General features: G+C 36.9%; 1 protein-coding gene across 2 annotated transcripts in view; it reads right to left on the bottom strand.

Moving 5' to 3' along the window:
* Window positions 1-7,997: 7,997 nt before the first annotated feature.
* Window positions 7,998-15,082, bottom strand: part of XRCC4 (X-ray repair cross complementing 4) — a 268,265-nt gene continuing 261,180 nt past the window's right edge. For both annotated transcript variants that reach the window (XM_068533655.1, XM_068533663.1), the window contains exon 8: window positions 7,998-8,433. In XM_068533655.1, the coding sequence (XP_068389756.1) occupies window positions 8,322-8,433 (112 nt within the window). In that variant the 3' untranslated portion in view covers window positions 7,998-8,321. The remainder of the gene's footprint in view (window positions 8,434-15,082) is intronic.

Below are 15,082 nucleotides of genomic sequence, written 5' to 3'. Positions count from 1 at the left end.
CCAAAAATAAATAAATTAAAAAAAAGAAATGCCCTTCAGAAATGTCAATATTTTATATAAAATTCCTCAAGAAAATACTAGTATTTGTTTTATTATATACTTTTTTTTCTCTCTCTCACCTTCCTCAAATGCCATAATTCTTACAGAATATAAAATTCTTATTAAACAAACATGGCCTTCAGATGATATATTGTTAAGTATGAAAATCTGTCTCCAAGTCAGAATTTTGACATTCTAATCTAAGGAAAGATAACCAGTTACGGCCAGTACAGAAGAATTGCAATTTTATCTTTTGAGGGAGAGTATGAATAAATGAATTAATGAGTGAATACATGAATATACTTAAAGCTCTGGGATAGATTTTCTCTTCCCTAGAAAGCACTTGGACAGACACTTGAAGTGTTTTCCTCTGGAGTTCTTCATTTTTTATATTTCAGTGGCCAATCCACCTCCCTTCTGACAGTCACATTATTTCTTTAGATAGGTCAATACCTTCAATCAGGTCTTGCTTTGCCGAGCAGTCATGTCATCTTTTAAAAATGACATGGCAGGTATGGTGAGGAGTAGACAGTATTATTTTAACATTTAACACTAGGGAAAATGTAACATGAAAACATGTTCCCTGACTGATAAAAACAAGGAACAATTAAAAGAAAGAGATAATAGCTGAGTGGTTCTGCATGAGAAAATAAGAGGAATCGGGGGAAAGCTGAGAGGAGAGGAGAGGAGAGGAGGGAGGAGAGAGGGAAGGGATGGATGGACAACGTGGCAGGAGGCTGGATCCTATGGAGACAAGTTGCCAATGGGAGATTCATGAGTAGGAAAGCCAGAAGACTTTACAGAGTTATGGTAAAATCAAATATAAGTGCTCATTTTGAGGTAAACTGCCTCTCTCTGACCCACACCTTCAATAAATTCTGCTATACACAGAGATTTCTCAGTGCTTTTGTCATGTAAATCAAAGAAAATGAAGTGAGTTCCATGGCTGAGTTGGCATGGATGGGAGAAAAAAGAAAATTGGGGTTGATAAAACATGAGGCTCAGCCCCACAGAATTCAGAGCAGAGGTAGCCATGAAAATAAATCCCGCAGGAATTCACAAAATTCTTGGGAAGAGCATCAGACTTTAGAACGGATCAGGGACAAGGAGCTTGAGCTATTAAATTTCAAAGAGAGGGTCAGTGTAGCTGATAATCTGGTGGTACATAACTGTGCTGATTCATTATGTGCAACACAACCATCATAGGACAGAACAACAGTAAGAATCATACGATCTTCCATATGTGCTTCACTTACTGTGAAGCAGCCGCTGTGCTAAATGCTTTATCTGCATTATCTTACTTAGTTCTCAATGTATGGATAAGAAAGCTCAAGTTCAGAGAATTTGCCCAAGGTTAGACAGTTAACAGCTGGCAGACACAGAGTAGAAACCTGACTTAAGTCCCCAAATTCACATTCCTAATTCCTATTTATTCTATGATCAGATTCTAGCCAGAAGACACCAGATTTTTGTGCCGTGTATATACTGAAAGCTATTACAAATGCAAAATTGTCTTTGTTATTCTACGTGATTGTTTTAGTCAGCGCTTATCAAAATACAGTTATATAACAAACGATCCCAAATCTCAGTGGCTCTGAGTAGCAAGCAATTATTCTCATGCTCACAATCAGCACGGTTGACTATAGTTCAGTTTATCTAGATTGGGCTCAGATGGAAGGCTCTTCTCTAGGTTTCAGGGTAGTGAGCTTGGCTCCAGCTTGGCACTGAGTTCAATTCCGCTCTGTATCTCACGAGGGGCCCAGGCAGGAAGGGTGGCAGCTACCTGGGGCGTGTCTGTCTCATGGCAGAGATCAGCATCTCCCAAAGCGAAAAGCAGAAACATGTAATGCCTCTTAACTCCTGGGCTCAAAAACGTGTATATTGTTATTTCATCCACATTTTATCAGCCAAAGCAAGTCAACTGAGTGGTGGTGGTGAAGAGCAAAAATTTATTGACAATATTTTAATCTTTCACAGTAATCTAATTACTCCTCTGTAAACTTAGTTCCTCAGAGAGATACATTATATCTCTTAGGGCAGTGGAACAAGATTGTTTCCAATATTATTTAGTAGGGGCTCTGGAAAATTTCACATGCTTGAATTCCCTAAATGTTTGCAAAGCATAAGGACAAAACCATCTCTTTCAAGCCTACTTCTCTCATCATCTCTACCACCATTTTGTCCCAGTAGGGATTCTAGAAGTCTCATGAGGTTTTCAATCGGATCATTTAGGAGAGGCAGGGAGGGAGGGAGGGGGAGAGAGAGAGAGAGGCAGGGAGAGAGAGAGGCAGAGAGAGAGAGAGAGAGAGAGAGGGAGAGAGAGGGAGAGGGTGAGAGGGAGAACCCACCTTGCTGTACACCAGAAACTAACACAACATTGTAAATCAACTATACTTCAATAAAAAATAAATTAAAAAAAAAGTGTTTCAGGACTAACCTACACTCTATTTACCGGAACAGTGGCCACCAAAATTGCTCCTGCCATTAATAGGAACATCTACTGTCAAGAAGGAAATCTCTCTCTTTTTTCTGTAGAACTAAGAGCCTTTAGGGACACACAGACCCTTACTCAGAAAGCATAGTTCTCAGTGAGATTGTGAGATGAGAGTTTAGGATGAAGGGCCTCCAAAAGAGAGAAGAAAAACCAACATATGAACAATAAAATTCATATTGAATTTTATTCTAATAGAGGAGAGGAAAATCAAAAAGTGAGGATCATAGTTGGTAAATGAGAGGGTATGTGGATATTTGAAAGGGAGAAAATGAGTAAAAGGGAGGCTGGAGAGTGTTTCAGGTTGAGTAGGTAAAAGAGAGCTGGGAGACAGGACAGGAGATGGTGGATGGTCCGTTAACCACAAAATGCTTGCCTGTCATGTATTTTCCAAGGTATCCTTTTGCAGTTATTAAAATAGAGGAAATCATTTTAGGTTTGAGCACAGAACACTTGCAAATGAAATCTGCCCTCCTGAGAAGCATTTACTAGAAGCTGTCAGATCAGCAGTGAAAAGTTTTAACTCAGACAATAGCTACACACGGATGCATGAATAGTTCTTTTGTGACTATATCATTCTCCCTTACAAAATGTGCTACTATTTTTTTAATTTCCTGATTTATAGGTAAGTTCATGAGGCCCTTCATGAATTTAGATGTCAGCTAGTTAATTTCATTTTATTAAAAAAGGATTCTATACAAATATAACTGAGTAAAAGAATGAGAGAGACACAAAAGGATGAGGGTTGGCTGCTCCTCTGGGAAATGTCTGCTAAGGGGCCTACTGATTGGCCTTCCTTTCCCATTCCCAGATGCCCAGGAAGGGTTCCATGACCTGAAGTTTTCTGGCAGCCCATACCTTCCCAAGGAAGTGCCAGTTAGAACTGTGGAGCTCAATTCTCTCCGTATCTTTATTATATAACTTAGTTTCACACTCCTAAACGCTCCAGGCCGACATCACTCCTGGGATACCTTTTAACTTGTCTTCTTCATTCGGATGATTCACAATTACAAACTTGGAAATTAACCTCACACATGATCCCCCAGGACCTTCTGTGCTCTGCTCTGACCTGGAAGACAGCTTCACCCTCAGCTGACTCTCCCCCAACCCCTACCAATTTCTCTTAAGCCCCCAACTGGATCCTTTATCTTCTATGGATCCTCACCCACAACTTTAAGTTTTTTATCCTTCTCTTTAAGCCACTTATCCTCCTACTCCTTGATATTATAGTTCACCATACAGCGGCTTCGAGCCCCAATCTCAACCCCACTCTCATATACTCACTCATATACTCCACTCTTGGAGAGCAGACCCCAAATTTCACGTCACTATAAACTCCACAGTAACAGAGCAGTTGTATTATTCATTGCCTCACCTAGTGCCCAGAACAGAGATTGATGCAAGCGCTTAACAAATATCTGGTGAATGGATGGATTTATCCTTAAGTTCTCCACATGGCTCAGTTCTGTATTTTGTGCATAACTAATCCCTTATAAACATTTGTTGAAACAAACTTACCCAAGAGCTGCTTGGCTCCAAAACATGGGATCTAGTATTTTATAAATTTGAGTTATGCACCACTAAGAAAAAGGTTTTAAGTAGTTTCCTGACCTTTTTAAAACTACATAATAAAGACGTCTCTTCCTGGGATGGGATTTTTTTCTCCCATGAACTTCCCTAATGAAGCCTGACCCATACCATCTGACGCCAGGGCCAATCATTATAAATCTTAAGCTGAAAAAACCTTCAGGAATGCAATCACCTTGTTTTAGAAGTGAGGGCACCAAGATCAAAAAAGCCATGCTGCTAGTGGGAAGCAGCCGCATAGCACAGGGAGATCAGCTCGGTGCTTTGTGACCACCTAGAGGAGTGGGACAGGGAGGGTGGGAGGGAGATGCAAGAGGGAGGGGATGTTGTGCAGCGGAAACTAACAGAACATTGTGAAGCAATTATATTCCAATGAAGGTATTAATTAAATAAATAAATGAGAATAAAATCATATTCATAATCATTATCAAGAAAATAATTTAGAAAACAAAAAATGAATTGGTAGACTGAAACAAAATCATAACCATCACATCAAACTAATTGCTAATGGCCTAAACGCCATCTACTGATAGAGATTAACAGAATGGGTTTTAAAAAAAACTTAATTTTATGCTTCCCACAATAGAACTTAAAATATTATAGGTTAAAACTAAATTGACAGAAAAAGATGTACAATTCAAATAGTAATAATAAGGCTAGAGTCTTTATAGTAACATCAAATAAAATCAATTTCAAAACAAAATACATTTCCAGAAATAATAATGCTGAAGATGTCAAAGGTATCTTAACTGAACAAATGTTTGAAATACATGAAGCACCTGTCTGGTGGCAAGCCAGCATGTGTGCACTCCTTAAGAAGGAGTCCAGGCTTCTCCAGCCTTTCTATCTGTCCCAGAGGTTCTTCAACCAGCCAAGGGTGCTGGTCTCCTACATAGGACCCGGGAACTGACACACTGGGTCTGTGGCTCTCGACCCACCCACTCCCCAGGGAGGGTGCCCACCCATACGATCTCCCTTTTTCTCTGAATCCCCTCACAGGAGCACAAGTCCTGACCCAGTTGCTTTTCTTTCCATTTTTCCCAATTATGTGTCTATCTATCTTACAGCCTTGGTTGTACAGGAGTCCTTATGCCAGCACAAGGACAATATGGCATAGTCCTTATGCCATCCTAGTATGTGTGAACTGGTTTCAATATAGATTTTTTTAAATTGGAGTATGGTTGATTTAAAATGTGTGTTGGTTTCTGCTGTGCAACAAAATGAGTCAGTTATATGTATACATATACCCACTCTTTTTTAGATTCTGTTCCCATGTAGGTCCTTACAGAGTATTTAGTAGAGTTCCCTGTGCTGTGGGTAGATCTTTATTAGTTATCTATTTTATGTATTGGGGTTTCAATATAGTTTTGATTTGCATTTCCCTAATGAGTGATGAAGTTGTGCTTCTTTTCATGTGTTTCTTACAATTTTTATATCTTCTTTATAAACATATCTATTCAAATCCTTTGGTAATTTTCCCACTTTATCAAGGTATAATCGGCAAATAAAATTGTATATATGTTAAAAAAAAAAAGCCATGCTGCATTATAACTCAATTCTTGTGCCTTCCATTTCAGTGCCTTCCACAACAATCTATTTTAGATTATAGACAATGGGAAAATGTGGGAAAAAAAATCATGGGATGGAATGATAGAATCTGGACATCTTAACCAAATCTATAGATATCTGTCTATAGAGGGCAAGAACGATAAAACCACAAGAGATAGAAAAGAGGAAACTATGATTATGGGCTTACTATGTTCTGTTCTAACCAGCTGAATTAATCTGACACATAGCAGTGGTTGAAAAGATCCACTGCCCTGAAAAAATACAATACAAATGACCCCTGAACAACATGGGGGATAGGGGTGCTGACCCTTCAGATAGTCAAAAATCTGAGTATAATTTATAGTCAGCCCTTCTTATCTGTGGCGCCTCCATATCTTCAGACCCTCCATATCTGCAATTCTGTATCTGAAGACTCAACCAACTGCAGATTGTGTAGTACAATATTATTTACTATTGAAAAAAATCCGCTTATAAGCGGACCTGCGTAGTTCAAACCTATGCTGTTCAAGGGTCAACTGTACCATGAACTTTATAGATTCTCTTGTTATGATTACTTAGGAAACACTTTCCATGTATCCCTTTCTCACCACTAGTGAGTTAACAGCCAAAATTCTGTTTTCTTCTTCTTCTCTTTCACTTAAAAAAAATATATATATATATACATATATATAACATACACATATATACATACATATATACACTAATGTATGCTAATTTTGGTTAGTCATTTGTGGTCTATTCAGATGTGGTAGCATTATCTTGAGATTCTGGTACTTTATGTACACAATCTCCTTGGAAAGATCCAAGGTAAATCTTGGATTATATTAATTCATTATTATAGTGAATTTCCTAGGTGACTGAGTAGAGTTTTATAATTATATTTCACATATTTATATTTACATTTAATTAAAATTTTTCCTCTTAAATGGAAGCTAGTATAGAAATAAAAATGCAGTAAAATTTCTATTTAAAATATTTTGTTGTTCCACTGACTTAATAAAATCCTATTTCTGATATAAACAATAATGTATAATTTCCTTCTCATTCTCTCTCTGTAGTCAAGCCTATGTGTAAACATATATGTATATTTATTTATAATTAATCACAAAAGGTAGCTGAGCTTTCTGAACAACTATTTCTTTGTATCAAATCATCAAGCTAAATTTCAATCTTTTAATGAGTTTCTTTTCAAAGTGATCTAGTAACTTAAAGAAACTAGATGATTTGAGGGGCTACTGCGTGATAGACATGCATTTATTCCTTCAACGAACACTTACTAAGTCTCTATGAATCCAGCCCTGTCCTAGGTACTGGCAGGTAGAGAGATAAACCAGATGGCCATGCCTCTGCTATGATGGGGCTTACTTTCTATGGGGAGACAGAGAGATGGGGGTGGGGGGGGGGAGGGGAGGGGAGAGAAAGAGAGAGAGAGAGAGAGAGAGAGAGAGAGAAAGAAAGAGAGAGAGAGAGAAGGGAAGGGAAGGGAAGAAAGGGAAGTATTTTAAGTTTGGAGATATTAGCATATAGACGGTATTTAAAACCACAGATAACCTAGGGAGACAATGTAAGTAATGAAAAGAAAAGGCTAAAGATTAAGCCCAGGACACTGAAACTTTTAACTGTTGGACAAGGAGAAGGACTCAGCCAAGAAGTCTAAAAAATTAGTGGCCAGAATGAAAGAGAAATACAAACAGCATATGTTATTGCAAAAGTCAAGTGAAGAAAATGTTTCTTAAGGAGAAGTGATTGGCTCTGTCAAATGTTTTGCTGAGAGGCTTAGTAAGATGAGGACTGGGAATGGACCAACTAGCAACATGGTGGTCATTGTTAACTTGAGTGGCATGGAGGGAATGGATGTTCAGCTGGATAGAAGTGAATGAGAGGTCAGGAAGTAGAAACGATGAATATTTAAAAAAAAAATCTGTGCCAGATGTAAATGGGGATAGATAAGTGGATTCTACAAGGTCCTCGTCTTCAAAGAGGGCCCTTGCACTTATAAGATAAATCTTTTATCAACAATCTCTGAAAAACACGCTTTGATATAAAACAGGGTTACATTTATATTAATATGTACTCTATAAAGACCTGTTTACTATATTGCAGGAAAAAGTTAAACTAAATAACATATTTTGTTAAGAACACAAAATCTTCAATCAAAAGTTTTATCATCAGATTTTCAGGTTGTTCGTGTACAAACTAAAAATAGATTTTACACATCATTCCACAAATTAAAATGTTCAAACATCAGTGTTCAGAATATGACTATTCAAAAAAGAATTTGTAGACATTTTCTTTGTCCTATTTTCAAAATCTTCTGAGACAGAATAGATAGCTACTACATATAATATGTGTGAACTGAATAAGGTAAATGTGACCTTTGCAACAAAAAGGTCTGAGATTTTATCTAATTATAGGCATGCTGAATGAATAGTTTAGAATAATGCACTACTGTCATCAAATCATATCTTCATATACATGTGTAATCCATTTTGCATAATGGTTTCAGCTCAGTGTGTATGTAATTACATTGCAAAGCACACTCAGAGCTGCTGCTGAGTTGAAATTTTTCTTTTGCCGTTTAAGGAAATGAATAGAAAACACAGTCTTGTGAACATCAAAGTACTTTTTGAGACAATTAAATCTCATCAAAGAGGTCTCCTGGACTACTGTTTCTTAGAGTTTCTAAAGACATGTTTTCAGCTGGGCTGTGATCCTTTTTCAGCATCTCAGGTAGTGGAGGATCAAGCCTAGAGTAAAAAGAAAAATCAAGATAATTTTATTTTGAAAAACTACATACAGAGTAAAAGACAATTAAGAGATACATAAGTGAAATAAAAGTTAAACCCTGTTTCCAAACTTCTGCATTAACATAAAGAGAGATGAAAGGCATTTAATTTCTTTAACTGCTTTGGAATTAATCGGCCTCTATTCTGAGCTAACGAAAATTCAAGGGCCTACAACAATATTCATCATTAAGGTCAAGAAATAAAATATCCTCTGTGCTGTACTTTTATGCCAAGATACTTAAGATCTCTCAAGCCATTTCTTTAATAATTCCATCACAATTTACACTTTCCTTCAGCTCCCTTAAATTCTAACTATTAACATTCATTTGAATCTCAACAGCAGGAAGTTCTGATCACATAAATTTATTTTAGTGGTCATTTGATTGTAAGTGTGTATATAATGATTTCACATTTTTAGCAGTTGTCGATGAAAATGCTGTTGGTCCACATTAATTTACTGAATCTACATATCTTCATTTAGTAAGTAAATTTACTCAGTTTCAGTACTGTAGTTACTACATCAATGGACTGATCTCTATATTTGTGTAAATGTTCTCTGAGTCCTAGGATAAAAGGCATGATCACTAACGGATAATTGGTCTTTCAAAACATGGTGAGCTGGAGGGTAACAGAGCTCAATCAGAAGACCTTAGAGGGCTTCCCTGGTGGCGCAGTGATTGAGAATCTGCCTGCCAATGCAGGGGACACGGGTTCGAGCCCTGGTCTGGGAAGATCCAACATGCAGCAGAGCAACTACGCCCGTGAGCCACAATCACTGAGCCTGCGCGTCTGGAGCCTGTGCGCCACAACAAGAGAGCCCTCGATAGTGAGAGGCCTGCGCACCACGATGAAGAGCGGCCCTCGCTCGCTGCAACTAGAGAAAGCCCACGCACAGAAACGAAGACCCAACACAGCGAAAAGTAAAAATAAATAAATTAATTAATTAAAAAAAAAAGAAAAAAGAAGAAGACCTTAGGAATGCATATTTATCCTTGTATAAACCTTGTCTGAATCAACCCAGTAATCCTCAGTAAAATACCCATATTTCCAACTACAAAGGCAGAAGCATCATAGCAGTTTGGTACAGCTAAAAAAGAATAGGACTTGAGGGACCTCCCTGGTGGGTCAGTGGTTAAGAAACCACCTGCCAATGCAGGGGACACGAGTTTCATCCCTGGTCTGGGAAGATCCCACATGCCGCGGAACGACTAAGCCTGTGTGCCACAACTACTGAGCCTGTGCTCTAGAGCCTGTGAGCCACAACTACTGAGCCCGCATGCCACACCTACTGAAGCCCGTGCGCCTAGAGCCCATGCTCCGCAACAAGAGAAGCCACCGCAATGAGAAGCCCGTGCACCACAACGAAGAGTAGCCCCTGCTCGACGCAACTAGAAAAAGCCTGTGCGCAGCGACGAAGACCCAACACAGCCACACACACACACAAAAAGAATAGGACTTGAAGTCAGGACACATAGGGTTTAAATCCAGGTCTATTTCTTATTAGCCATGTGACTTTAGGCAAGTCATTTAACCTAACTGGACTTCTGTTCTCTCACCTCAGAGGTGGTCTAAAGATTAAATGAGATGTTATAAATGAAAATGCTTGTAAATTCCCACAAAACATTTGGAAACTATTATTATTAGCTCCTAATATTGCATAAATTACAAAAGAGCTCCTGCTAATAGTTTCTTTAATTTAAAAGACTAACCAACTAAAGATCCCCAAATGTTGTTTAGATTATGAGTACTTCCAAAAGCCTGCACCCATGCTTAGTTGCACAGATTATTAAAAATGAATCCACCACAGGGTCCTCCTTGGCCTCATGACTGCATACAATTAACCATGGTTGGCTGCTACTAGGCCTGGGACATGTTCTGTCTTATCCTGAGCAAGCCAAGTTCAGATAACATAACCCTCACAGGAATGCGGAGGTGCTAGGCATTAATGCATTGTCAAGATGACAAGTACTACCCTCTGGGAGTTTCAATGTTAAAATTAACAATAAATACTGACATAATTACTGTAATATGTAATTAAATATCTAAAAATATATTCCATAGAAGGAGAAAATGATACAGTACAGAAGTATAATTATTACATGCATAAGTTTTCAATGTCAACTCAAAACACATTATACATCTTAGAATTGCTTTTTCTCCTCCTAGCAAAAGAGAGAATTGAATTATTTCAATTAAAAAGCCAGATATGGAAAAACCTCTGTAATTTCATTCGTCATCTAGACACTGTACAACCAGAACACAAAGAGTGATCAATTTAGTTAAAAAAAAAATCAGCATAAGACAAAAGGACCACTCTGAAGTGACAAGTCTGAAGGGAATAGATCCCTGGTTCTCCATTTAAGATTCCCATCTCTTTCTAAAGTCATGGGGAGCCTAAGGTATAGATTTTGACTCTTTTGCTCTTAGTGTCTAGTACATAATAGGTGCTCAATGAAAGCTGTTCCATGAATGGAGATCATTGTTCTACAGCTTTCATAACTGTGGCAAGTCAACAGAGTAAATTTAGAACTCTCCCCACAACCAAAAAAATAGTTTAATCATTTTTATAAGTAATAAATGTTTATTGTAAGACTTTATAAAACTCCTGAAAAACATGAAGAAAATTAAAATGTCCATCATCCTACTTTGCATAATTTGTATTTTCATGTCTTTTTTTTTTCTTTTTACAAATATGAGATTATATATATAATTTTGCAGCTTGATGTCTTTACTCTAAAATATATTAGAAATGTCTTTGCATGTTGAAAAATATATTTAGATCTATACTCATCATTAATTTTAATTTGTTTGTACTAAGAATCCACTGATGACTGTTTGGGTTGGTTCCATTTCTTAATGCTCTTATAAACAACACAACGATCAATAACCTTATACCTACATCTTAGCATATTTATCATATTATTTTCTCACGAGCATGCTTATTCCAAGCATTCACGCTTAGAGGTGAAATTTGAAAGCAAATAACTCAGAGAACCTGTACCTGAAGTCTTAATAGAAAGTGAGCTAAACAAGCAACTTGAAACTTGGGAGTTCCTCTCTTTCTAATTAAGTTACAACCACTAGTTATGGCCCACTTTAAATTCTAAATCTTCCATGAAGACTTTTTTTCTTTTTCCTTTTTTTTTTTTTTTTTTTACTTTCCACATTGAAGATGATTTTCATTTTCTCTGATCATTTAAAGTACCTATGTCTGCACCCAATATTTCAATACTAGTTTTTCCTTTAATCAATATTTAAGTATATATACTATGATCAGCTCATTGTGTTAGGGAAATATAACAAATTTGATAAAGGTAACAATAATTTCTGTCCTCAGGAATCTTTCAGTTAAACTTTTTACTTTCTCTAATTTTTTTCAAATATGTTTTTTCACCCTAAACATTTTATAAGTAGCTTTAAGGCAACGACTGTGTAATATAATTTGTTCACAGTGATATATCCCTTTAGGAATTTCTATGAACATTAAATCAGTATATAGGATTCAAGTAGACTTTTAGATAGTTTTTATGGACAACTTGGTTCAAAAGGAAGAATCCTGAATCCAAGGTTAGGCGATTTTTATTTACGCTTTACCACATTAAGATTTTGGTCAGGTGGCAGCACCTTTCTGGATCTCAGTGTCTTAATTTAAGCTGCAGAAAGTTAGGGTTACTATAAATGATCTTGGAAGTTCTTTCAGTCCCTATATTCTGAGACAGTTATGCTCAAATAGACTACTTTGCAAAATACAGGCGCTCAATAAATACCTGTGGAATAAATGGAAAAAGGTGAATTAAAAAGGAAAGGTTAATGACAGAATAAGAAATTGTCTTTGTAGAGTTAAAGGCTAAAGTATAAGGACTTTTCAAATAAAGTGAATAAATGAAACTTCTCCAGATGATGAGAGCCTTATTAAAAAATGGCTTATGGTCTCAATAATTTGCAGAGAGTTTTATGTTTTATTACTTGAGTTCACACTGCATTAAAACACACACACACACACACACACACACTCTATAACTTGAATCAAAATTGCATTACCATCATCTAATTAACAGTAAATAGTGTAGATCAGAAGTTAGATTTGTCAAAAGAAATATCTCATCCTGGGAAAGTTTCTCTAAAATGTCAGAATGAATGATTGACTTCTAACTTTCTGAGAGTTAAATTACCGACATCTTTTAAAATGATTATTTCCAGTTATTGGCTCATTTTGTAAAGACATTTTCTCAGCCACGTTTAATATTGGTATTACCATGGCTGGAGTATCAATCTTTTCTTATTTAAATGAGAATCATTAGTATTGTTTGCAGTGAATTACTTGCATTTTATAACATATTCTGAAAATAGTATTTCTGAAAAATGTCAGGGTGCCAGTTTGAGCAGACTGAGAGGTCCAGGAAAAGGTGTAATGATTGATGGCACTGTGACACTTGAAAAATCATTCTCCTTTGACTATGACACAAACAATGGTTTTAAAGTCAAAAACCAAAAGTCAATTTGTATGTGGCTTAACTATATCTCTACCTACACATACAATTCAATTCCAGGTGAATTAAACATTTAAATGAGAAAAGGCAAAATTTTAAAGCATTTAGAAGAAAATAGAGGAGAATTTCTTTAGGATCTTAGGATAGAAAGTTTTTTTTAAGGCGGAAAGTGAAACCATAAAGGTAAAGATAGATAAATTCAATTACATTAGAAGCATTAGAAGTAAGTAACTCCTATTCATCAATAGACATCTTAAAGACAATGAAAAGACAAGTCACAAACTGAGAGGAAATACTGCAACATATGCTGCTAACAAAGGATTATCTAAAGAATTCCTACAATCAATTTTTAAAAACCCAACATTATTAAAAAATATATGCCAAAGACTTCAGGAACTTCCAAGAAGAGGGAACAGTGAGGGCAAATAAGCATATGATAATTAGCTCAACTTCATTAGAAACCAAGTAAGTGCAAATGAAAACCAGTATGAAGTATTTCATACCAGATTAGCAAAAACGAAAATGTCCAACAATAGCAAAGATCACAGAGAACATGAAATGACAAGATGAATTACTACTGGCTGGAGTGTAAACATTTGAAACTACTTTAGATAACAATTTGGCAATAACTGTCCAGGTACATGAAGATTTATGTACTTATAACTAGGAATTCCACTTCTAGTTACATACTCCGGGAAATATTTGCATATGTGTGTCAGGAGATATGTGCACAAATGTTCACAGGTGCATTATTTATAATAGCGAAAAACTGAAAGCTACCCAAATGTCTCTCCACAGGATGGGCAAGTAAATTATAGAATTTTCACACAATGGACTGCGACGCAGCTACACACATGCACGAATCTCAAACATGATGTTGAGCAAAAAAGCAAGGCACAAAATAATACACAATATGATTCTATTTACTTAAAGTCAAAAACATGCAAAACTATGTAATATTACTCTTTGAACACTGATGTGTGTGTGTGTGTGTGTGTGTGTGTGTGTGTGTGTCTGTGTATGTACATAATAGTTCTGGATCTTATTTGCTCTTCCAAGACAATGCTCTCAGATTTCTGAGTCTTGTAACTTTGGCAATTGTGAAGATGGTTTTACAGAAGGGGCAGGTTGAGTACTATGCATAGAGGGTTCCATTTCAGATATAACGGGTGAGTCTGAAGCGACCACAGGATATCTAAATGGAGATAGATGTTGAGTAGGTAAATGCTTGTATAGACGTAGAGCTCAGGAGAGATGACTGGACTACATGTACAGAGATAGCAGGCACTGCCATTACCACTGGCCACTCAAGACAAATGAATTGAAGAGATCTTCAAATGAGTTGAAGAAACTCCCAGAGAGAGTCTACCAGAGAAAAAACGTTTAATATAGAATCCTGGGAAATGTTAAAATTACAGGGGCAGATGGCAAGAGAGAGAAATGAATAAAAGGAGACTGAAATAGAATGATTCAAGAGATATGGGGAGAACCAGGGAAGAGAGTTGTTGTGGAAGCCAAGAACCAAGTTTATTTTGTGTGCCCACAGCTTGTGCTACTCCCATTTGCCACCCAAATGCTGGCTTTCTATACAACTTTGACTGCTGAATCTGTAAATACATGTTAGGTAAATTATTTTCACCCACTAAGAATTATCTGGAGTTGAGAAGAATAAGCTGGAAGGATGCTGCTATGCTTGTGATTCGTTACAGACAAGAAGAACAGGGAATGTTTTCTTTTGGGAGGAAGAAAGTCTTAAACACTTGGACTGCAGCCGTCATAGCAAAAATCTAGCAAAATGGTCAATGGTCAACTCCTGCCTGGCCACCAAAGCAGAGCATTCTTAAGTAGCTCTTTATCTCACATTATGATAAAATATATTTTATATATATATATATATGTATATAGATAGATAGACAGAGTGGGTGAGAGAGACAGATAGACAAAGAAAGAGAGAGACAGAAAGAGAGAGAGAAAGAGAGCTTTGTTTTACTAGCAACTTCCCTGGCATCTACCCACCTCACCTCTGACTCTCCCCTGGGATTGGGGTAGAGGTCAGATGTGTGGCAAGAGATGAAGATGAGAGATGAGGTAAGGGCAATGTATTAGGAGAGAAACAGACC

Source organism: Eschrichtius robustus, chromosome 2 (genome assembly GCF_028021215.1).
Source record: "Eschrichtius robustus isolate mEscRob2 chromosome 2, mEscRob2.pri, whole genome shotgun sequence".
Classification (NCBI taxonomy): domain Eukaryota; kingdom Metazoa; phylum Chordata; class Mammalia; order Artiodactyla; family Eschrichtiidae; genus Eschrichtius; species Eschrichtius robustus.
This window is presented reverse-complemented; position numbering and strand designations above follow the sequence as displayed.